General features: G+C 47.9%; 3 protein-coding genes across 7 annotated transcripts in view; 2 read left to right on the top strand and 1 right to left on the bottom strand.

Moving 5' to 3' along the window:
* The window catches only part of LOC108155864 (flotillin-2), a 107,091-nt gene that overhangs the window by 36,494 nt on the left and 45,414 nt on the right, over positions 1-25,183 (bottom strand). The window lies entirely within an intron of this gene.
* On the top strand, positions 1,185-11,282 carry LOC108155776 (glucose dehydrogenase [FAD, quinone]). The gene is made up of 3 exons (XM_017286839.2): positions 1,185-2,108; positions 8,954-9,204; positions 9,273-11,282. Exons 1-3 carry the CDS (start codon positions 1,663-1,665, stop codon positions 10,712-10,714), a joined length of 2,139 nt encoding a protein of 712 aa, XP_017142328.1. The 5' UTR covers positions 1,185-1,662; the 3' UTR covers positions 10,715-11,282.
* Positions 16,807-24,690, top strand: LOC108155923 (glucose dehydrogenase [FAD, quinone]-like). The gene is made up of 4 exons (XM_017287078.2): positions 16,807-17,359; positions 21,522-22,435; positions 22,539-22,575; positions 22,690-24,690. The coding sequence occupies exons 1-4, from the start codon at positions 17,291-17,293 to the stop codon at positions 24,442-24,444; spliced, it is 2,775 nt and encodes a 924-aa protein (XP_017142567.1). The 5' UTR covers positions 16,807-17,290; the 3' UTR covers positions 24,445-24,690.

Below are 25,183 nucleotides of genomic sequence, written 5' to 3' on the forward strand. Positions count from 1 at the left end.
TTCGCGTGACTGTTAGGGTAGTACGGGCTGTGGCAGAGCACATGTCATCCGTATACGAGTGCATATCATTTGTCCGATGACGCGTGTTCGCGTGACAGGCCAGCCCCCAAGCCAGCGAAGTGTGCTTCTTATTCAATCAGGAACAGAATGACAGCGAGAGCGTTATCCAGGCAGTGAACTTGGCCTACAGCCCACCTGCAGGTAGAGTTGGGGGCGGGGACCCCAGCAGGAGCCCAAGCAATCAGCAAAGAAGATTGGGGGTTATCCAAGCAGGATACACGTGCCTGGTAGTATTCCGATCACGCGAAAGAGTAACGATGGTCACATTGTCTGTACTCGTTACAGTTTTTGCATAATACTCGTTAGAGTATCGACGAGAGTAACGGACATTGATGCATGACCTTTTAGGACTTTCTTAGATGAAAAGTTGGAATATAAGAGTATGGTTTTCAAGGAATAGCTTTAGTTCTTAGCCTATCTATTACTGCATAGTGTGCATCTATTAATGCACTAGTGTGTAGACTGTACACACGTCTCGTTATCGTTATTTTGGTACTGGCTTGCAAGAACTACTTCTGGTGGCCGACTTGTGAGTCCGATGGAGTCAGAGAGAGACCCCAGGAGCGCCATTGGCCAAAATTGTAAGCGTTTTGCAATGCCAAAGCCAGCCGCAACAAAAGCACAAAAGGAGACCCCCAGCCCCAGCGAAAGAGAAGCTAGCCGAAGCCTTTGTTACCCTACAAAATATAGAGTCTTTTGGGTACTGAAACTGATTGGGTCTGCAGATCTGCTCTTCGTAAGGGTATGCAGAAACCGCAAGAAAGATACAAAGAGAGAGATAGCCAGGGAGGGAAAGAGAGGCAAAGAGTACGTACAGCGCACATGCTCTCTGCCGCCGTCGCCGTCGCCGTCGTAACCGCAACAGAAGCAGCGCAAAAGGAGCCCCCAACAGCAGCGGCAGCGGCAGCGGCAGCAAAAGCAAACGGGAACGCATGGCTGGGGCCAAAGCTGCTGCACGGCACGGCACATGCGCAACTGATCGCTGCTGCTGCCGCTGCCGCTGCCAGCGCCTTGCAACAAGAAAGCTTGCAGTCCCCGTCCACGTCTCCCCCCCCCCCGCTGGACAACCGGCCAAAAGCAGCAAAGACAAAAACGTCGCACACGAGTTGCTTTTGTGGCTCAGAAGAGCAGCGACAGCCAGACGAGGCGGATGGCCTAAACGAAACGAAGAGCGACGCGCGGCCCAAAAGAAAACAAACACAAGCCACAAAATTTCTATTACAATTGATATTTATTTTTGTGTCTGTTGAATTTTGTGTTTAGTGAGTGCGTATTTTTTTTTGTGTGGATTTTTTGCTTTGTTTTTTGGTATTTTTTGCCTCAATGTGTGCGCCGAATGAAAGTGCAATAACAACAGCAACAGAAGTGAACGCGAACGCGAACGTGATTGTGAACGTGACTGCGCCTGCCACTGCCACTGTGCCACTGTGATCGTGACGAGCGAATGAAAGTGTGCCAGGCTTTGGCTTTCGATACATTCTGAGCGGGAAAGTACCAGCGAGAGATCCAAAGAGGACAAGTTCAAGCCCGTAGAAGGTCACCCCCCAACCGCCACAAACAACCCCAATCCAGGCCCAAACCCGAACCCGATTCAGATCCAGAATGGTTGTTGTTCCCGCTCTGGGCGCCGCCGCCTTATCGGTGGGTGGCCTACTGTTTAAGGCCAGCAGCGCCGCCTCGGCGGGCGTGGCCGCCGTGGGCGCCTCCCAGCTGGGCCTGGCCATAGCCGGAGCCATCAAGCTGGCCACCGCCGTCGTGGGCGTGGGCAAGCTGACCATCCTGCCGTTCCTGATAGCGGCCATCGCGTACTACAACTACGACCTGTTCGACCCAGAGAACCGGCCCTTCAATGTGCCGCAGGTGGACCAGGCGTACGACTTCATCATCATTGGCGGCGGATCGGCGGGCACTGTGCTCGCGTCGCGACTCTCCGAGATCAGCCACTGGAAGATACTGCTGCTGGAGGCCGGCGGCCACGAGACGGACATATCGGATGTGCCCCTCCTCTCGCTCTATTTGCACAAAAGCAAAATGGACTGGAAGTATCGGTGAGTAGTCAGTGGTGAGTGGTGAGTGGTGAGCGGTGGGAGGGTCAAAGTGGGTGAGGCTCTTGGCCTTAGCATTGGCCCAGTTTCCAGTTTATGCTTTTGTTTGCACCCTTTTGCTCCCCGAAAAAACCCATTCAATGACTCGGCCCTTTCGATTAGTGGTCGCGGCCCATTCTGGGCATTAGCCGCAGCTAATGCAAATCTCACCGAAATGGTCATCATTTGCATTTGGAATAGACCCGGAATGGCCGAGCACACGTGGAGTTCAGGCGAGTCAAGACAAGACAGAGGCCAGGCCGATGGCAAAAGGCCGGATTCGTTTAGTTAGCAACTGCCTGCCAAATTTCATATTACATCGAGTGTTGTACGAGCCAGAGCCAGAGCCAGAGCTATCTTCACACGCAAATAGCAAACGATTTCGGCATTCGGCACTCGACTAAAGAAAGGCAAGACATATGTAAATACAGATTGAGTCACTAACTTCAAACAAATCGCAGGGAGTGGATCTGGAACGGATACGAGTACAGGCTCCTGAGAGATCTCGAGGTCTTCTCCAGATTCGAATAAAGAATCGAGTTCTTGGGCGCCTCCTGAGAGATCTCGAGGTGTCCTACTGATTCGAATAAAGAATCGAGATCTTGGGCGCCTTTCCTGGCATTTCATTTGGAATTCAAGGATTCTGATGATCATTTCCGATCCTTTGTTTGATATTCCTTCCAAACTTCAATCTTTCCTTGTTCTTTGTGGCTGTCCCCTTCCAGACCCCGTTCCGATTGGTGTTCCTTCTTCGCCGTTTCTTGGTTCAATGACAACATTCCTAAGAGCTGTCAGGTGGCGGCTTCTGTTCCCATTTCCCCAGATTTCTCAGATCTTTCACTTTTCTCCACTGCCCACTTCACTCGGCGCTCCAGAATGTTCCAATTAGATAAAGATGCCCAGCACGATCGTTTCGATCGCTTCTTTCTCTGTGCTTTCCAACAGCAATTAAATGAGGCTTTATACGGCAGTTCGGTTAGCAATGATTGGAAAATTGTTACCGCCAGACCAGATGCTGTGACTGTTTCAAATTAGAACGGGCTACCGTTAGGAAGTCCCTCCCCAGCCCCCAAGGCCCCAGGCAGAGGCTCGACCTGGGTCGGTTTCGATTTCGGTTCGAATAGTTTTCTATCTCACGGCATTTCGGTGGCTTCATTAGCAAACAGCTGATGATGGTGACGGGTCCCACCTGTTGCTACGGCCACCAAAAATCTACTGCTGCCTGCTCAATTATTCATGAGTTTTCGGCATTTTCGGAATTTTTTCTTGTTTTTGTTTCTGTTTTTTTGCTGCCTCTCGCGTTACCAATACCGTAATCCATTTAACTGTTTAATGGTTTGGGCTGGGTCCGAGGCCTAGCGGCGATTTTGTTTTCGTTGTATCTTCTTCTTCTTCTGCTTCATTCCCCATTCCCCCTTTCCTCTTCTGCAGTTTCACTTTCAGAATCCCATAACGATTAGCATTGCGTTTCGTTTCCATTGCATTCCATTCAAATTGAATTTGCGTGACTGCAATGGAATGGAATGGAAACTGAAACAAATGTTTAGTGCAGCGCGCAATGTGGGGCAACAAGCGAGCGTGTTTCTGAATCGTTGCATCACTCGGGGTGGCCTGAGCCGGGACTGGGACTGGGGCTGGGTCTGGTGACGTTGCTTGGAGAGCCCGTGCCTGTCTCGTCCAGGCCCGCTCTCCATCGTCAGTCAGCTGTGACCCAGTCCCAGTCATGGGATCTGTGGAAATCTGCCTCAAGGCGTCGAAGCAGTAGATACCCTAACAAAAAACAAAGCTACACATAAATGAATATCTCAAATAATACAGATATAAAAGATATAGCGATCTATCGAAGTTCTTGAATGGCTTTTAACTTGAAACTTGTACGATGAAGCCATCAAATAAAGAGTGCACAAATTTTTATACTTTTTCTTATGAAATCTGTAGAACCCTTGGGATAGGGTATAACCCACTGTAATTCAGCTTCTCAGGTGCATTTTTAAGAGGGTTTCTCTTAATGTATTGGTGAATTTTTGAGTGCCTAAAAAAGCTGATTTATCACGGACAGCGGGCTGACACAGAAACAGGAAATTCCGCGCGAATTGTTGCATTCAACTGCATCGAATTGAATTGAAATTAAATAAGATCCGATACGATCCATTCTCTTGAGCGATACCCGTTTCCATGGCGTCGCTCGAATGTGACTCACCGGGAAAGGAAAAGTTTCTCTTGTGCGAGAAAGCCCCAAATTTCATTTCAATTTGTTGTCGGGTTGGTTCAAGGTCAACCCATGAGAAGGAGGACTTTCGAGAGTGTTCTGCACTACATCGATGGAGAAGGATTGGCCTTACCATATCCAGAAATGCAGAGAGGATAATCTTATAATAATAAGAATACATAATTAATGAACATTACGTATTCGTCTATAAGGAAGTGCTATAAAATAATTTGTATTATGCATTCGATGCCATCAAAAGTTGAGTTGTAGTTTGCGATAGGAGAGAGGTACAGTCCCGCCCGTAGGAGAAGCAGGCCAATGGGTGTATCCTCACAGTGTTTCGGGATAAATACATCAAAGTTTTACGGCCTGCCGGCGAATACTTCAAATATTTCATAACCAACAAAGCCACCGACTGTGGCAACTCGTTTGCAAGCCATTTGGGGCGTCAATGGGGGAGGGGGGGAACAATTAAAAACCTGCAACAACAAACAATAGCTGCAACAGCAGTAAATCTGTCTTGTTCTACTATTGACTTGATACACGCAGCGATGATTAGCCAGACACCAGCGGGGCTCCAAGACGTGGACAGAGGCAGAGTCGAAGGCAGAGTCGAAGGCTCGTTAAATCCCCGCCCAAAAGCAGCAGAAATTCCACTTTTTGGATATTATGCAATCCGAGCGGAGCGGGAGAGACGACCCCTGACGGCCAACACTTAATAATGTCATCGTCATTGCCTGGCAGTGTTCGTAAATGCCAAAACTTTGTGTGCATGTACTGGGTGTCCACGCCCCTTGCAGCCGGATGTCTGCTCTCTGGTCGGGATATCCTACGCCAGACCAATTTCCAATTTCCCAACTCCAATAGCACTCGAGGCTGGCCAATTGCTGGCCAAACCGGCTCGTCGGACGTGATAAAGTGGGTTAAGCGGTTACTGGTTTGCCGCTATGGAATCGGCACGAAACGGAACGCGGCGAAACGAATTGAAATGAAACGACAGCTCCGATACAGCTTTGCAATTGCACCTGAATATTCGTACTCGTACTCGTACTCGTACTCCAACTGTTGCCAATCGAAAGAAGAAACAGAAACAGCAACAGCTCAATGAGAGATACGTGGAGCCGGTTCGGCTCGGTTCGGCTCGGCGACAGGCATCACTGGCTACGTCATACGCCACCGCGATGTGTGTCAACTGAGTAATAAAAACAGCTGTGGAGTTCCCAAAAAAAGAATAACAATATTCGTTAATAGGAATGCTGAAATATGGTTTTACTTAATCGAAAAGTTGATAACACTCCCCGAGTATGGACCTTAAAATGTTGTTAATATAATTAACACCAATGAAATATCGTATGTACACACTCAACATTATGAAATATTCATTAAAAGTGTAATGGACGGAAAGGAATGGGGACAAAACGGAACAGAAAATCAAATGGAAAAATGGAATTGAAGGTTTTCGGTTGGGGAATATATGCTCAACAATTCAGAGAAATAGATAGACATAGATATCCTTTATAGATCATTGAATATGGATTCATATGATAGGTCTTTTATTCTTGAATAATAAAAATTCTAAAGGCATTATGTTCTATTCTTATAAGCACATCGCATACCTCTCTAAGTGTTTGATTGCCCCTCATCTTACGTCTTATGAATGTATTTATGTCTGATTTTCCTCTTAATTTATCTGGCACACACTATATATTATGCATCGCCACTTGACTCCAATGATATTTCCATTAATAAAACATTTGATTTCGTTTGACTAGCGCCGTTTACTGCTTAATGCGGCCGTTAAGTGATTTTTATAAGGCAATCAACAGTTGTTCCATACGAGCGCATTATTTCTACCTCCAAAACCCCAAAGCCCAAAACCCCAAACGCCGGCAAGGCCTTAACCAACATTCGGCTAACGAGCATTAAACAATTACGACAACAATGCAATCAACTCTAATTTCGGTATTCATATGCATTTCACAAGCAGCAATTATTGTATGCTGCTAAGTGAGTGAATGCCCCTAATGTCTGGCCTGTTCCGATTCCACAGTCCCTAATACGCAAAGGGCTTTCAGCGGGAATATATTGGGCTCGTCTCTCTTCGAGCATCCATATGACCTTGATAAATACCTTAATATATCTCTAGACAGGTACTATATTGTACCATCTTAAGGTGATTTTCCAGATATTTTTTGTAGAATACTCAAGAAGTCAGTCGAAAACGTTGTTCTTACGATCGAAATGCTAAGGAATATTAGAGGCAAAGGGCGTTAGTTATCTTTCGCTTGAAAAGACACTTAAGATATAGAGCAAAAAACTATAAATACAAATTGTGACATATCTATAAAAAAGTATCATCACTTAGAGATATGTCTGAATGCATGGACAATCAATCATTAGCCCCATTTAATTGTAACCGTGAGGTGGGGCTTTCCACTTTTCTGCTTTCCATTAATATCAGGGGACTCCACGGCACTCCACCATAAAAAGGAGACAGACAGAGTAAATAAACTGAGCGAAATGAGTTAATAATAATTTGTTACGTTTATGTGAGTTAACTGTTAAATGGCTAATAAAAGACAAACAAATTGCGTCAGTTGGGCGTCAGATGGAAGTCGAGGCCGGAGTTGGGGCGAAAGTGTTTTTTTTTTTCTCCATACCCACGCTTGCAGGGGGTACAGTGGTTATGCCGCAAGGGGCAGACTAGGGAGTACCTTAAATTGGTCAATCATTTGTCTCTACAGTGCCACAAATGGGCAGTATATTAGATGCCTTGTGGATCTAGAACTCTGAATCGGAAACCTGAAAGGGTATTCGAGGGCCCAGAGCTGGCATTTCTTTCTGGTTTTTTCTTTCGCTTTTCATTTCAGGCGGCACCTGTGTCTGGAGCACGTAGCCAATAAGTCACTATGCCGAACAATGTGGCACAGTGGGGCTACGGTGGGACTGTGGTGCGGCGGTGGCGCGAATTCATATTAATGGCTCGTCATCGTCGCGTGTGGTTCGGCCCCGTGGCTCGGTCTGGGTCTTGGGTGTCCGCGGGGTTAAGGCAACAGGAAATGTATATTCATAGCCGATCCACCGAGAGCATAAATCACTGAGCAACAGATACACAGATGAGCTGAGACGATGCTTGTCATATGCTAATTACCCTCACCGTTCACCCCTCGCCACCGCCACCTCCACCTCCACCCCGATGGCAGGTGTGAATCAATGGGGGGCAGGGCAGGGCAGGGCAGATAAGATGGAAATGCCAGCCAAGTGAATGATGGGCCATCGCACCACTTTTCCACCGAAACTAATCTCTCTCTCTGTCTCTCTCTCTCTGCCTCTCTTTGGGCACGCTTTTCTCCATGGCATTTTAACCACATCATTTCGATGGGGTTTTTCCGCAAGCTGACATTTGATTTCCGTTTGTTTCGTTTTGTTTTGTCATCTTGATTGGTGCTGCCTGTCGCCTGTCGCCTGTAATTTGTATTTTCATTAGCCACAAACGTCTTCCTATGTGTTTAGCTCATTCCGGGGGTTCGATCAGGCGCGCTCTTAAGGAAACCAAATTGGAAACGGAATCGGAACGGTATTCCGAATGGGATTGGGAACGGGAGCGAAACGAAACGAAACGAAACAGATAGTTGTCAAAACGTTTTGTTGGCCAATTTGTTTCGTTCGCATTGGATGCACTCACGCAATCGAAAGATCTGCGACCAGGCCTGGTCATGAAAGGGAAATGGAAAGGCGGGACGCGGATTGGCGGACCTTGAGGGGCATTTTGTTTCCTATTCCACAATTGGGTTTAATATTACTTTCCGCTGAATTGTAAGCTGTTTCTGTGGCCTCTGAAAGCATGAATCTGGATCAGTGCCAATGAGCAAGCCATTCAATGTGAACATACCGATCAGAACTTTCGAGTGAGCGGATTATACAATATTTGCCTGGTGCTCGACTGCGGTTATCTTTTGCTCCTTTCTGAAGCTCATTCTATCCATATATTCCTCTAGCCTCCAAGTTTCTGAATCTTCTACGAGTAACCCGCTTGGGCAATCTCTAACAAACTGCTGCAAGCCATTTCGAATACTCCAAGGCCTTAAAGCAGTTAAAACTAAATGCCACTCAGTGGATACGCATACGCATACCCGAAACCATTACGGTACTACGTGAATGAGGAGGGGGTGGCGCCAGTAGAGGTCAAATGGTTCATTGCCGCTTGGATTTTGCAGTGGCCGAGTGGGCCCTAATGAGCGTTTAACACTTTGCTCTCTCTCTGTCTCTGTCTCTGTCTCTGCCGTCGCTGTCGTTTCTTTTGTGGTGTCGTAATTTGGCCACTGGTCAAGCCGCGTCCGACATCTCAGTGCCCCACACTTGCCAGACCGGCTCTCCCAGAGAGGGGCTTGGCTAATGGGGCTTTCATTGCCGCTTTATCGCTTTGTTGACTGGTTAATTATTATTGGTTGTATCTTGTATCTTGTTTTGTCGATAAAGCCGGCCATAAACCCAAATTGTTTTGGCTAGAGACTTGGAGTCTCTAGGGTATCCTTAACCCAAATACTCTGCATGTTCTTGGATGTCTCTTTGTAACTCGAAATCTCTGTGTTTATTTCAGCACCCAGCCCCAGGCCACTGCCTGCCAGGCCATGAAGGACCATCGCTGCTGCTGGACAAGGGGAAAGGTGCTGGGCGGCAGTTCGGTGCTCAACACAATGCTCTACATCAGAGGCAATCGCAGGGACTTTGACCAGTGGGCAGAGTTCGGCAATCCGGGCTGGTCCTACGAGGAGATCCTGCCATACTTCCGCAAGTCCGAGGACCAGCGTAATCCGTACCTGGCGAGGAACAAGCGCTACCATGGAACAGGTAACCTGGGCATGCATCTCCTTCAAACAGAGCTCTCGGCTGAACTGGTCTTTCTTCTCCCCTCGAAGGTGGCCCCTGGACCGTGCAGGACTCGCCGTACAACACGCCCCTGGGCCCGGCCTTCCTGCAGGCTGGCGAGGAGATGGGCTACGACATCGTCGACGTCAATGGGGAGCAGCAGACGGGCTTCGGCTTCTATCAGTTCAACATGCGACGCGGCTCTCGCAGCTCCACGTCCAAGTCCTTCCTGCGCCCGATCCGGCTGCGCACCAACCTGCACGTGGCCCTCTTCTCGCACGTGACCAAGGTGCTGACCGACCCCACCACGAAGCGGGCCACGGGGGTGCAGTTCATCCGGGACGGACGGCTGCAGAACGTGTACGCCACCAGGGAGGTCATACTGTCGGCGGGGGCCATCAGCTCGCCCCACCTCATGATGCTGTCGGGCATCGGGCACGGGGAGGAGCTGAGTCGATTCGGCATTCCCCTGGTCCAGCACCTGCCGGGGGTGGGCCAGAACCTGCAGGACCACATCGCCGTGGGGGGCATTGCCTTCCTGATCGACTACCCCATATCGATAGTGATGAAGCGGATGGTCAACATCAACACGGCCCTGCGGTATGCCATCACCGAGGACGGTCCGCTGACCTCCAGCATCGGACTGGAGGCGGTGGCCTTCATCAACACGAAGTACGCCAATGCCAGCGACGATTGGCCGGACATGAACTTCATGATGACCTCCGCCTCGGTGATGTCCGACGGCGGGTCACAGGTGAAGACCGCCCACGGGCTGAGCGACGAGTTCTACCAGGAGGTCTTCGGGGAGGTGAACAATCGCGACGTCTTCGGCATCTTCCCGATGATGCTGCGCCCCAAGAGCCGGGGCTTCATCAAGCTGGCCTCCAAGAACCCGCTGCGGTATCCCCTGCTCTACCACAACTACCTCACCCATCCGGACGACGTGAATGTCCTGCGGGAGGGCGTCAAGGCCGCCGTGGCCATGGGCGAGACGGAGGCCATGAAGCGGTTCGGGGCCCGCTTCTGGAACAAGCCCCTGCCCAATTGCAAGCACCTGACGCTCTTCACCGACGACTACTGGAACTGCTTCATCCGGCAGTACACGATGACCATCTACCACATGAGCGGCACGGCCAAGATGGGACCGCCCAGCGATCCCTGGGCCGTGGTGGACCCCCAGCTCAGGGTCTACGGCATACCCGGGCTGCGGGTGATCGATGCCAGCATTATGCCGGCGATCACCAATGGCAATATCCATGCCCCGGTCGTGATGATTGGCGAGAAGGGGGCCGATCTCATCAAGCAGCTCTGGCTGTCACCCAGCTCTGGGCCCTCGCCGCGACTGGGCCAGGGTCAGGGTCAGGCCACACGACCCCTATGGAGGGGCAAGCGGGAACTGAGATCGGGAAATGCCACGACCTCATCCACCGACGACCGAATGGAACATGTCCAGGAGGAGGCGGTTCGTCAATGGGAATTGCCGAGCTCGTAGCTGGGTTCCTAGAGTTCTTGGGGTTTCAATTGGGGGCTTACGGGTGGTTCTGGGGCTGCGGTTACGGGATACGGGAAAGGGACTCAAAAGATCCAGTGCGAGAGGTCGCGCGTTGCCTTAGCCTTTAGTTTAGCACAAATTGCCGCGATGTTGAATAAATTGTATTTATTAAGCTTTAGTTTTTGTCCACTCTCTCCCCCACTACCCCATCCCCCTTCCGTGCCCATCCCTACCGGACTTAGTCTTAGTTAAGCGCTTCATGTAAATATCGAGTCATTTATGATAATTTGTTTGTATTTTCCTTTTTTGTTTCGTATCCTTTATACGTTATACTTTTATACATACCTATACCTATATTTTTATATATTTTTGTTTTACTTTTAGAATTTAATTTGTAGCTACTGTTTGTCTGGCGCCGCGTACACTTGGAGTACCTCAATTAGCTGTTAAGTTTTGGATAGTTTCGGAAGCATTCGATGTTTGCTTTCGACTAGAATACGACTACTCTCAAATGCAAACGAACCGAACACATAATAAATTGATATCGCAAATGGAGAGGGTGCAGTCTTCACATGTGTACTATATAGTTTTACAGCAACTACACAGTTTTCAGCGCATGTCCATGGTGGTTGTAAAACAAACTAATATTTTGAGAGCATCATGGTGCGAAAACTGACTAATGTTTTTATACCCGATACTCAAAATGAGTATTAGGGTATATTAGATTTGTGGTAAAAGTGGATGTGTGGAACGTCCAGAAGGAATCGTTTCCGACCCCATAAAGTATATATATTCTTGATCAGCATCAATAGCCGAGTCGATTGAGCCCTGTCTGTCTGTCTGTCCGTCCGTCCGTCTGTCCGTCCCCTTCAGCGCCTTATGCTCAAAGACTATAAGAGCTAGAGCAACGATGTTTTGGATCCAGACTTCTGTGATATGTCACTGCTACAAAAATATTTCAAAACTTTGCCCCGCCCACTTCCGCCCCCACAAAGGACGAAAATCTGTGGCATCCCCATTTTTAAAGATACGATAAAACCAAAAACGCAGAATCGTAGAGGATGACTATATGTTCTAGAGTGTAAAATCTCAACCAGATCGTATAATGATTATAGCCAGAATCAAGAAAACAATTTCATTCTTTCTCGCTCTGTCTCTCTCTAACACACAGGTTTCATGGTCTGTTTTGCCAATTGCAAAATATGAGTTCAAGGATCTCAGAACCTATAAGAGCCATAGTTGGTTGCTATCCACACTCCTGTGATATCGGACCTTGACCGTTTCGTGTCCAAATTTCGCCACACCCCCTTCCGCCCCCGCAAAGGACGAAAATCTGGGGCATCCACAAATCTCAGAGACTATTAAGGCTAGAGTAACCAAATTTGGTATCCGCACTTCTGTTAGATCTCACTATAAAACGTATATCTCAGAATTTCGCCTCACCCCCTTCCGCCCCCACAAAGGACGAAAATCTGTTGCATCCACAATATTGCACATTCGAGAAAACTAAAAACGCAGAATCATAGATAATGACTATATCTATCAGATTGCTGAATCTGGATCAGATTGGATCATTTTTGTAGCCAAAAGCAAGAAATCAATTTGCAGTGGCTACGCAGCGCCCGACGTCACGCTCAGACTGATTTTCTGTCTCTCTCGCACGCACTCTTTGTCGTGTCGTTTAATATTAGCGGCGTCTGCCGGAGAAGAGCCATACTGACTAAGTATCGGGTATAAATGTAGAGTTGCGGTGTCCGCAGCAACTCACAACGTTCCCCCTCGTTTATAATGGAAAATATGGAATATAATGGAAATCGATATCTTTTTACATAAACAAAGATGGCGCACCCTGTATATATATATTTATATGATTTAAGCCACAACTAATTTTATAATAAAAGCCACAACTTATTGTAGGAGCATAGCCCATAAACGGTCACCCTGATGATCCCTAAATGATGGCTAAAATTACATTTTATACATGATTATAGGGTCGGTTAACGTTTCACGCGTTATGCGGTAGTGCCCCTCGGTCGGTTGGTCGGGAGGAGGGCTGCGTTCGTGCCTTCTGCTGGTGACGAATGTATTCGTATTATCGCCATACAATTTACTTAATTTTGTACCCAACATTAAAATAATAGAGGAAATAATGGGAGAGAAGGACCCATTGTTCCAATAGCCACAAAAGAATCGTCTTCGTGCCACATAAAATGCTGTTCGTAAGTATAAAAGCTGACAGTTTTAATGCCACGATAGACCGTAGGCCAGTTTTTAAGCTACTGTGTACTGTATAACACTCTCTGAGAGCAAAGATGACACTGGTAATAGTACAGCTGGGAAACTATCCATATTTCCGTGGAAGTTGAAAGCCCAAAAGCTCCTGGAATTCGGCATAAACTTACATCTTGTCTACGTATGGCTTATACATATATGGGAAAAGTTTTCTGCCGTTACAGTTTTGCAGCCACATATGTGGTTGGATATGCTTCGGATGGAACTAACCTGTAATGAAACAAAAGAAGAGCAGATATTAGTAAGCTATAAGTCGTGGCTATAACTATTTGGAATGTGAGCTTAAAGCTAAATAGTGGAAACAACTTTGAAAGCTGTGTCCAAACTTGACAGAGCTTAAGCCTGTCTTGGCATAACCAAAGCTACATAAATGGATCGGAATACCGGTAGCTGAAGAATAACCCATAAATCAAAGGTTGCTTGGCATATAATCGTACATAGATGACGCCTCTCATGCCGATACAAATCCCATCAAAAGAACCCACTCGGCTTGTTCTCTTTCAAAGAGATGGAGAAATAGAGGTGTTCTAAAATCTTTGATAGGATGTAGAGCCCTGCATGAATCCGCAGTACGTGTATTACTAAGATTTTCGTTCGTATGTCTCTTAAAATTACTCAAAACCTAATACGGAGTTCGTGTGCATTCGCCTAGGCACATCATTCGCTCTACCAGAGAATCCAATACGGAGTGAGCGAGAAAAAAGACCGAAATTTTGGGATCTCACACAGTAAAACTGACGATACCGTTCAGTCCTTTTTGGGCGAGCGATTTGATGTAATAAGAAAACTGAGATGCTGATTCTCACTGACCGAACGTATCCCACCAAATGCAGGGCTCTAAATGGTATTGTGGGAGAGGATGAAGAACATAATTTCTAGACTAAAATATTGTGTAATATGTAAAATACATTCATTAATTGTTGTTTCTCAGAAGAGATATACAATAGAAGGGATCGTTTAGGATGGTAGAGAATGGACCGGCTCTGGTTGAAAGAATAGGGCTACTCAGTATAGAATCGAAGGCCCTCCCTTTCGGAAGCATATGTGAGTATCCTCGCTTTATTTCCCAGCAATTACATATTGGTAAAAAGGAAATGTTATGCAAGAGGCCCAGCCATAATCATAGAGTTCCTCATTGTGGGTCCAGTGAAGAGCAGTCTTTAATGCTCGCTCGTATGATACAGATACAGATACAGATAGAGATACTCGTACAGATACCAATGGATTGGTGCAATTAGACGCGGTTAGATGATTCAAAGCTAATGCCATAATGCCGAATCGGAATTGGAATCGCCTTGTTCCGAAAACCAATTACAATTTGTGCAATTACACGCTGTTTTCTGATGGATGCCATTAGGTACGCATTAACGGTGATTCGAAGGAGTTAACGGTGCGTAGATGCAATTGTTTTTAAATATTTCCAGCTACCATTTCATTGCGCTATCGGATTCGCATTGAATAATGCATTTCGGTGTGCGTCCAATAATTTGTTAACAAAATGCACTACAAGAAGCCATCGAAGCGGGTGGCTGGTGCGTCTGATGGTGCGGGTGCGGGTGCGGGTGCTGCTGCGGTGGTGCTCTGCTGTGCCACAGCTAATTACCCGCACTGCAGCGATTACGACTTTGACTGCAGCTACGGCTGGGAGTCGGGAGTCGGGAGACGGGTCGCGGAAACTGCCCATAAATCTGGGAGGCCCCCAGATTCCCATTCCAGCGCTCTCTCAAGTGCAACACATAAATATTTATATGCCATGGCTTTGCCACAGACAGCGGCGCAATGACCGTCCGAAAAAAAAAAAACACCAAAATTTCGCGGCCATCTCTCGACGAAAATGAAAGTTGCCCAAGTCGAATGGGGGCTTCTCACAGTTCCAGTCTCAGCCCAAACCCCAACCTCAGCTCCATTCCCAGCTTCATTTCAGTCCGCACCCACCAGAAAAAACCCCGAGGCAGTGTCAAGCTCGGCTTTTGGGCCCCAACTTTTGGCCTGGTTGTCGGAAGCAGGCGAAAGAAATATACGACTACGAGTACGGGTAAAACATAAGTAAATACGATCATAGCGGAACCAGCTTGTGGCTTTGTTGGGTGAAACTTCTCCACTGGCTCCACTAGCCCCACCACCTTGTACCCCCTCCCCTTCCCATGGCCCGACATTTCGGTGTATCTCGGTTTTTGTTGTTTTCGGCCTTTGAATAGAGCCCCATGAGGAGCCCCTCAATGGGGACCAATTGTGACTGCACCTGATAATGCTCGCAGAGTTCACAAAGTTGTTCAACTCTTTGACTCTGCTAATGAATAAACGAATAAACGAATGATCTGTGAAGAGTGGATGGCTTGTTTGGCTTGGATGGCTTGGATGACTCGGTGGATGGGTGGATGGGAGGGTCTTGCCACCATTTCATGGCACTCACCTCGACGACTGAACAATCGAGATAATGTCTAGCTATGCGGCGTATAAAGGGGGTAAAAAGAGGGATATAGGCTACTAATGGTAACCCAGAAGAGAATAAGTGAATGAGTGGAAAAGACGAAACACCAAAAAAACTAAGAACAACTTTAGGGATCAGAGGGAAATGGATCATCAATGTATATAATAAAGGACACATAAATATATAGAGTATTACAGGAAAATATGGAAAAATTAGGTCTCAAAACATATTACACTTAGAGAAAAATGGCATAAAATTAATGTCTTAATTAAATATTCGGTTCTTGAAATTAAATACAATTTATTTTGATTTTAGAAAAATGTATTAAAAAGTATTTCAACGGCCTTTATTTAATCTAAATATAAAACATTTAAAAATAAATATAATAGATTAAATTTGTAGGAAATATAATTCATGGAAATATGAAATATATTTATTTTAAATATGAAGCATATTTTTTTTTTAAATTAAATATATTTACTTTAAATATGAAAAATATTTAATTGAAATTTTGAATAAGTTTATTTCAAATATGAAATATACCATTTTAAATCCAATATATATTTTTATATTAATGTACAAATATAAGTCAAAACACTATCTATTCTCAATTTCCAACTTTGTAGCAAAACCCTTGATATATGATGGGTAAATCGGTATACGAATACGAATCCCCAAAAATTCTGGGATCTATAGGGAACCAAGTAAATAAGTCGGGACATGAATGGCCGTATCGTGATAAGTTTTTCTATGATTATTATCCAATTAAGCCAATGGGAAATGGAGTTCGAAACAGACACACCGGAAATCGCAAACCAAAATAGGGCTGCTCTACAGCCACCTTTACGGCCTCGATGAACGCTTGCATCTGGGAATTGGGCATCGCGAATAATAAAACAGTTAATTGATTGCCAGACTCTGTAAAACGATGATCGTTGGCCAACGATCGATCGATCGATCGGATTCAGTTTTTGGCTTAGCCAAAGAAAGCCTCCAAACCGGCCTCTCTCTCTCTCTCTCTCCCCCGCGACTTTTGCCGCTGTCTCTGTCTGGCCATCGACTATTACACCATTAAGTCGAGCCAATCCGCAGAGCTTTCGGAGCAGCTTAAAGCCATGCATTGGCATACAAAACGTCGAGCCGAGCACGTAGCACTCGCCAGACACGAAGACAGCAGCCGAAACCAAACGAAAGGGAAATGAAAACGAAAACGAAAGTGCAGTCGGGCAGCAGCGTTGCAGCAGGTCTTTTCTTGCTCTTCCAATACTCTTCCGAAGCAGAGTTTTGCAACAAAGAAATGCAAGTATATGTATTAGTACTATAGTTTGCTATATTTAAAGCCACAACGGACTGGCAAGGGTGTCTAGAGACAGCTTTCTTTTCGTCCGCCTCTGCTGTGGCTGTGGCTGTTGCTGTAAGTCTGCATTTTAAGCCGAAAGCTTTCGAAGGCCGAATGCCGAATGCCGAAAAAAGCAGCGGCCTGGCCAAATTGCTCATTGAACAAGACGAGCTCGTGGCGTGCGTATCGCAGACATCCGACAGCAGACATCCGAAATCCGACATCAGATATCAAAAGGGGAACAGAGAGTGTCCGGCGTCCGTTCGCCGAGTGTGTGTGTGCGTGTGTGCTTTTACGATCAATTCGACTCAATCATTCGCCAAAGCCAAATAAACTTTCGAGATTACTGTGCTACTAAATCAAATCGAATCGAATCGAACTTTGTACTCAGTTTTTGTTTTGGTTTTTGTTTGTTTGTTACAATTTTTGTTTCTGTTTTGTCATGAAAGAGAGCAGCCGTCATGGTGGTCGTGTGTGAGACAAAGGAAAGTGGCCAGCCGTGGGGTTCGACTTGATGCCGCACGGACAAACGCAGGGAGAAAAAAAGCCACAGACGGGCCACCACCAACCACAAAAAACGAAGGCAAGTGCATCAAAAAGTATACAAAAATCGAAACAAACGAAACACTGATAGATACATCCCATAGCCATAGCCATATCCATATCATATTATTCTTTATTTTCCACTTACACCATCCAACACACATATGTACGAGTTTGTACAGTGAAAGTCTCGTCTGAAGTACCAGTCAATGGATGTCATATTTCAGCACGTGACTAACTTTAGTAGATACCACTTAAGCCCCTGAGATACATTTACATAGATACCCCTTGAAGACCATTCAAAATACTGTCGAAACTAGCCATATGGGGAATTTTCTGGAAAACCAACTTCCAACTCAAAAAATATCATTAGATTCGACCTTCACTATATTTACATTCCAATAAGTTTATATTTGGGGTTCCTCGTCTGGCTAAACGATGGTTCGACTTAAAGAAGTTCGACTGTACTTATTACAGCGATCATTTTCACTTTTTTTTCTCGTTTTTTTTGTTTGTATTCGACTTATGTAATCAAGTCCAATTTCGGACACTCGAGCGGGAAAAAGAGAGCTGGAGAAGGGCAGAGCGGTAAGGCAGGAGAGCCAGTGACATTCTTATGCAAGACTCCTCCCAGCCACGCCTCGCATTCCGCTTGGACTTGCGGTTTGTGGAATATTCACACTTTCTACCGTCGAGTATCGGTAGCTCCGCAGCGCCAGAGAGGCACCGCCTCACACCTCTGTGCGAATTATTATCAATTTGTGCACGTCGCGGCCATAAAGAGGCAATCATGGAGCGCGTGTTGGTTGCCACTGGTACTGGTAGTGGTACTGGCACTGGCACTGGCGCTTGCGGCACTGCCACTGCATATGCATAAAACAATTAAAAAACCAAACCAAAACGAAACCTGCCAGAAAGCGCCATAACACACACAGATGAGCCTGTCCGAATGGGCTCCGAGCCCCAACGAACTGGGAATGCCCTATGGACTAGCTTTGGGTGAGCGAGTGAGCCGAGGGTAGGCCATGAATATTTCAAGTAAATTATGTATAAGTATAGGCCAAAAAAAACTTCCTCTACTCCAAGGATGGAGTCCCCCAGATACATACAATTTTACAGATCAAATATAAGGCTATGTTTCAGATAAAAACCTATGGAAATGTCTTAAGAGTACCTTTGAATAATACAAACTTTTACAGATCAAATATAAGGCTATGTTTCAGATAAAAACCTATGGAAATGTCTTAAGAGTACCTTTTAATAATACAAATACAGATATATTCAGTAGATAGAAAGTCAGATGGATAGGAAGAGAAGAGAACTTCTAGTATCTTGCCTTCGAATCCCTGCTGGACAGTGTAAAAGCCCAATCCCAAGTCGCCTCCAATTGAGGCATTTGTGGCACTGCAGCACACACGCCACGGAAATGCGACAAGAGTACGCCGCAAAAGTGTGAGTGCAAAGTATCTGTGTGTTTGTGTGTCTGGTCTAAGCTTGAGTTGAGCTTCTTTAATGTGTCACGGTACCATGACGCAGCCGACTGCCGAGAAAGCGTTGACGTGAGGCTTGATGCCAGAGGAGGGGAGGGGGGGAGACACCGGGACCTGTGTCTAGGGCCACCGATTCACAAAAAAAAAGCACTCCGTAAATGTCATCAATTATGCCGCATAAACTGCGGCCATAATTAAAAGCTGTCGAATCATAATTGACCGACAGCTGGACGGTGTGAATCAGACCGAGGCCCAGACCGAGACCAGTTCCTAACAATGTGTGAATTGCATAACCAACAACACAGACAAATAGCCAGACATCTAACGAGGGAAGCATCAACATCGACATCAATGTGATGTAAAAGATGTGCCTGTGAAATTACAGCTGAACCACATTTTTGTGTATTTAGTGGATACCCTAGCAAAGGGTAATATAGGTGTTAGACCTGGATAAAAAAGAGCCCGTTGGCAGGGATATTCTATGTTAAATGGTACTTCACTTTGAATACAATTTATCAGTGGATTTTGGTCTTTTCGGGGTTTCAGGAACCCCTTTCCTTGGCAACCAATCAATCCCCCAGGGTATCTGAGTCTTCGGGCCCTGAGGCACTTTTTTCTTTCTTTCTTGTTTGTTTTTTGGGGGGATTGCATCAATCTGGGGGCTTGGTCTACATTGGTCAAGCTTTTGTGACTGCTTTTGGGTGGCCGCCCCAAGGGCGTTGCATAAATTAGCGTCGATCGTTGGTCGTTGCTGCCTGTTGCCGCCGATGTTGCACGCACCTGTTGCGTCTGTCTTTAACGGGTATTTGAGTGAATGAATTTTGGATTTAATTTTTGCCTCTGCCGTCGCTGGCGCCTCTGCCGCTGCTGATGATGATGATGATGTTTGATGTTTGCTCAGTTACATGGCAACCGTCGAGCCGTTCAAATCGCTACTTTTTTGTTGCCTCCATTTCGCTTTTATTTTTGCTCAGCGAAACTTCCGACGGGCAGAGATATACGCGTTTTTAGTGGCTCCAAAAATAGACAACTATTTTCGGTTAATTAATCGCAGGCGACAGTTACAGTTACGGTTACAGTTGCAGCTCGCAGCCCCGTCCTTTGTTTTTGTTTCCCTTATGTGAGTGCCGGGCCAGAGAGGGGGAGAGGTGGCCAGAAATACCCCAGTAATACCCCAGAAATACCCCAGAAATACCCCAGTAATACCCCAGAAATACCCCAGAAATACCCAAGAAATACCCCAGTAATACCCCAGAAAGAAACCCGAAAGAAGAAACACAAAAGACACTTTCATCATCTTGCGAATCATCACATACCCTGCACACAAGCTCCAAGAGGGGTTCCCTCTGACCTGTAACCCTTTCCTGGATCATTCCCATAACTGCTGAAGGAAAATGTCCCCAGACTTGGCTCAAACTTAAGCAGAAACTGCCTCCGAATATATTTTATGGGCATCTGCTTCGATTTGTGTTCTTCCAAAAGCGAAACCAAAAACAAAATACACGTTGCACCGATTTCGAATAGCTCCAACCATTATCCTAGGCAGGTCCGCCAGTATCCCCCCCGAACAGGGTATCCAAAACAAAATTTGAAACATTTTCAACCGATTGCATGCCAGTGCGCTTCGGTTTATGTAGGAAGCTCGATCCATGCCTGTGGCTGTCGCTTGGCTCTGAATGGCTTTCACTGCGATCGAGTCTTCGAGTCGAGAGAGACAGGCGGACAGGCAGAGCTGGACTGGAAAAACCACAGAAACAGAAACAGCAATGGCAATAGCAACAGTAACAGCATCAGGAGTTGGAGCTGAAGCTGTAGCTGGAGCTGGACAACAGTTGCAATTAATGACGATGCCTGCCATAGACGAACAAAATAACGAAATTGCATTTTACAATAATATCAACAGAGACGGCGGACAGGGGACAGCAGCGGAGACTATGATTGTGGCCAAGACCGAGAGACTTTTCATCGTTTTTCCGCCCGACAAACGGCATTGAACTTGAAAAACAAGCTAGGAAAAAACTCGAAAGAGACCCCAAAGATGCAACGAGTGGCAGGGGCAGGGGCAGGGGCAGGGGGATAGAGGGGATAGAGGGGAGTAGTTTGGGTAATGAGATGCAGCTGACATCATTTGAATATTTATACACTGGATTTCGATTTGATAACTTTGTGTTGACCGTTGCTTGCGAAAAAACGTGTAAACAAGTTCGTTGCTCAAGTCTTTTGTTCGCGGAGCGCGTGCGACAGCGCCATCTATTGGCCAACGATTGACAAAGGCCGGGGCGGCAGGGGGGGGGGGGGGGGGGGGGCAGGGGATGGCCTCAGATTGGATTAGTTAGCGGCTTCCGATGGACAAGCGGACAATCACGAAAGCCGCTTGCATGTCGCCATGCAACATGACCAGCAACAAAACCACACAACAAACTCGATCAACAATGCTCTCATCAACTACTCCGCTATAGTGGCCCCGTATATGGCTAACGATAGCGGAGCTCCCACGCCAGAAACTCACTCGAAACGAGTGTGTACTCCATGCGTTGCCCAATCCCATCCAAAGGGGGACTTCACCTCGAGTGGGTCTCGAGACGAGCAATTGCAATGGATAGTCCGAAAAGAGTTTTCAACAACAGAATATAATCGAATCGAATCGAATCTATTGGAGGTGTGAGGCAAATGTTTTAATTTATTCCCTTTTTTGCCACATTCTCGTTGCAGTTGTGTTCATATTTCGGTCAAAATATGGGCCAGGAGATATCCCAGCAAGCAAATCAACAACAACCACACCAACAACAACAATCACCCAGCCACAAACGACAGCCACAGCCACAGCCGCAGCCGCAAAGGAAGAGTTTCTACAGCAACAACAGCGGCAGCCAGCAGCCCATCTACGCAGCCACCAGCCACCTATCCAGCAGCTCCTCCACCAACACCAACAGCAACACCAACAACACCAACAGTAGTCCTAACTCGAACCCCAACCAGAACTATCGACTCCGACACAAATACAATCTGAGCAAACAGACCTACGAACGGACCAAGATCCTGGGCGGCAACACGTCGGGCACCAGCCAATCATCGGACACGGACTCCAACTACGCGAAGCTCAACAGCAAGTATCTGGTGAGGAGCTGCTCGCAGAGCTCGGACAGCGGCATTTACAACTCGTCCTGCCACTGCTCCTCGGTGTCCTCGCTGTCGGCGGTGAGCAGCAGCAGCTGCAGCAGCAGAAGCACCGCCAGCAGCACCGGCGGCTCCAGCCGGGGCTGTCCCAGCTCGCTGGTATCGAGCAAGTCGAGCAACCGATCGCTGGACAAGCAGAAGCACTACCTGAGCCACCACCTGTACATCAAGTCGTATCTGGATATCCTGGAGGAGGACGAACGGGCGCGCGCACACTTCAAGTCGGCCCGCCCCGGCGGCATACGCAACTACACGCCAAAGATACTGGCCAGCAGCAGTGACACGGCCAGCTCCATCTCCATCGCCCCATCGGCGCTGTCCACGAGTGCGCCGGCCTCAGCTGCGGGCATTGGCTACGGCTACGGGCAGGCGGGCAGGCGATCGAGTGTTTCCGGCGGCACAACGGGCGCGGGAGCCACCCCAGCGGCCAAGCGTTGCCAGGAAGATCCGTGGATTTGACAATTACTGAAACATGGCGTTTGGCACAATGACGTCTTTGCTTGGCATGATCCCGCTGCTGGCGATCGGCATGAATTTCTATCGCTATCAAAGCGTCGATCCCGAGAACAAGGTCCAGGAGCCATCTGTCGTAAGTGTTGTTAGCTCTTCAGGCCCACAAGATTGTCAGATACATCCCATTGCATCCCCCATTTGCATATCCATGAGGTCTCCCACGAATGTCACCTATGTTTTGTTCTTTCAGATCCGACGTCAGTATGATTTCGTTGTGATTGGCGGCGGCTCGGCCGGAGCTGTGGTGGCCAATCGCCTGAGCGAGGTGCGCAACTGGACGGTGCTGCTGCTGGAGGCGGGTGGCGACGAGACCGAGATATCGGATGTGCCGGCCCTGGCCGGGTATCTGCAGCTGACCGAGCTGGACTGGAAGTACCAGACGACGCCCTCGTCGACGCGCCAGTACTGCCAGGCGATGAAGGGGGACCGCTGCTTCTGGCCGCGGGGCAAGGTCCTGGGCGGCAGCTCGGTGCTCAACGCGATGGTCTATGTGCGGGGCTCGAAGAACGACTACAACCACTGGGCGTCGCTGGGGAATCCGGGCTGGGACTACGACAGCATGCTCAAGTACTTCCTCAAGTCGGAGGACGTGCGCAATCCCTATCTGGCCAAGACGCCCTACCACGAGACGGGCGGCTACTTGACCGTCCAGGAGGCCCCCTGGCGCACGCCCCTCTCGATTGCCTTCCTGCAGGCGGGCATGGAGATGGGCTACGAGAACCGCGACATCAACGGGGCCCAGCAGACGGGCTTCATGCTCACCCAGAGCACCATCCGGCGGGGGGCGCGCTGCAGCACGGGCAAGGCCTTCATCCGTCCGGTGCGCCAGCGCAAGAACTTTGACGTCCTGCTCCATGCGGAGGCCACGCGCCTCCTCTTCGACAAACAGAAGCGGGCCATTGGCGTCGAGTACATGCGGGCCGGCCGCAAGCAGTTGGTCTTTGTCCGGCGGGAGGTGGTCGTCAGTGCGGGGGCCCTCAACACGCCCAAGCTGCTGATGCTCTCCGGCGTGGGGCCCGCGGAGCATCTGCAGGAGCACAACATACCGGTGATCTCGGACCTGCCGGTGGGCAACAACATGCAGGATCATGTGGGCCTGGGGGGGCTCACCTTTGTGGTGGATGCCCCGCTGACAGTCACCCGGAATCGCTTCCAGACCATACCCGTCTCCATGGAGTACATACTGCGTGAGCGCGGCCCGATGACCTTCTCGGGGGTGGAGGGCGTGGCCTTCCTGAACACCAAGTACCAGGACCCGGGCGTCGACTGGCCGGACGTGCAGTTCCACTTCTGCCCGAGCTCCATCAACTCGGACGGGGGCGAGCAGATCCGCAAGATACTCAATCTGAGGGATGGCTTCTACAACACGGTGTACAAGCCCCTGCAGCACAGCGAGACCTGGTCGATACTGCCCCTCCTGCTGCGGCCCAAGAGCACTGGATGGGTGCGCCTCAACTCGCGGAATCCGCAGCAACAGCCCAAGATCATACCCAACTACTTTGCCCACCAGGAGGACATCGATGTCCTGGTCGAGGGCATCAAGCTGGCCATCAATGTGTCCAATACGCAGGCCTTCCAGCGCTTCGGCTCCCGGCTGCACAACATTCCCCTGCCCGGCTGCCGGCACCTGCCCTTCCAGTCGGACGCCTACTGGGCCTGCTGCATCAAGGAGTTCACCTTCACCATCTACCATCCGGCCGGCACCTGTCGGATGGGTCCCAGCTGGGATGTCACCGCCGTCGTGGATCCCCGCCTGCGGGTCTACGGCGTTTCCGGTGTGCGGGTGGTGGACGCCAGCATTATGCCCACCATTGTCAACGGCAATCCCAATGCCCCGGTCATAGCGATTGGCGAGAAGGCCTCCGACCTCATCAAGGAGGACTGGGGTGCCCGACGTCCCACCAATCCGCATCCGTCTCCACCTCCGCCGGTGCTGGCCTCCTAGCCGCCCAAAACACCGTCCTCCATTCCCCATCTATCGCTAATTTATGTTTCAACTAGTCAAATGTGAATTAATTAATTACTACTCATACTCGTATGAATTTCCTGTTACGTTTTGCTCCCTCTTAATCGCTGTCTAAATTATGTTTAGTCTCTTAAGTTAATTAATTAGTAATTACTATCTACCATTTACCAGACCTTTTTTTTATTTGTTTGCATCGAGCATTTTATTAAATATTTATATAATTTATATGCCCACTTCTGTTGTGTTTTGACGCTTTTTTCTTCATCAGGTTTCACAGTATCCACAGTAAATTAAATGGAGAGTGAGCGAGAAAGAAAAACCGAAATTTTCGGGTTTAACACTGTGTTTATTTCTTCATTTTCGCTTTCCTAGTGCTAAAAGCAAGGGGCTTATAGCTAGAGCACTAGTAAATAGATGACTAGTACTAACTCTATAGTAAAAATGGCGACACTTGCTTTATGCAGTCCTTTTTGGGTGGATTCCTTTCCTTGGATTCGATGCAAGGAGAAAGCTGAGACACTGATTCCAACCGACCAAACAAATCCCACCGAATCGACTCCTTTGCCTGTTCATTTAGGACTCTCGTAGGGTTACAGGGTGCAACAATATCAAGTCTCAAAGGCCTCGTAGGGGAATATGTATGTGGGAGTCTTTCGAAAGCTATCTACCATTCTAATGCCTACAGAAATACAGTTTTCCTTCGCTCAAATGAATATGT

The sequence above is a fragment of the Drosophila miranda genome, chromosome XL, assembly GCF_003369915.1.
Source record: "Drosophila miranda strain MSH22 chromosome XL, D.miranda_PacBio2.1, whole genome shotgun sequence".
NCBI lineage: Eukaryota > Metazoa > Arthropoda > Insecta > Diptera > Drosophilidae > Drosophila > Drosophila miranda.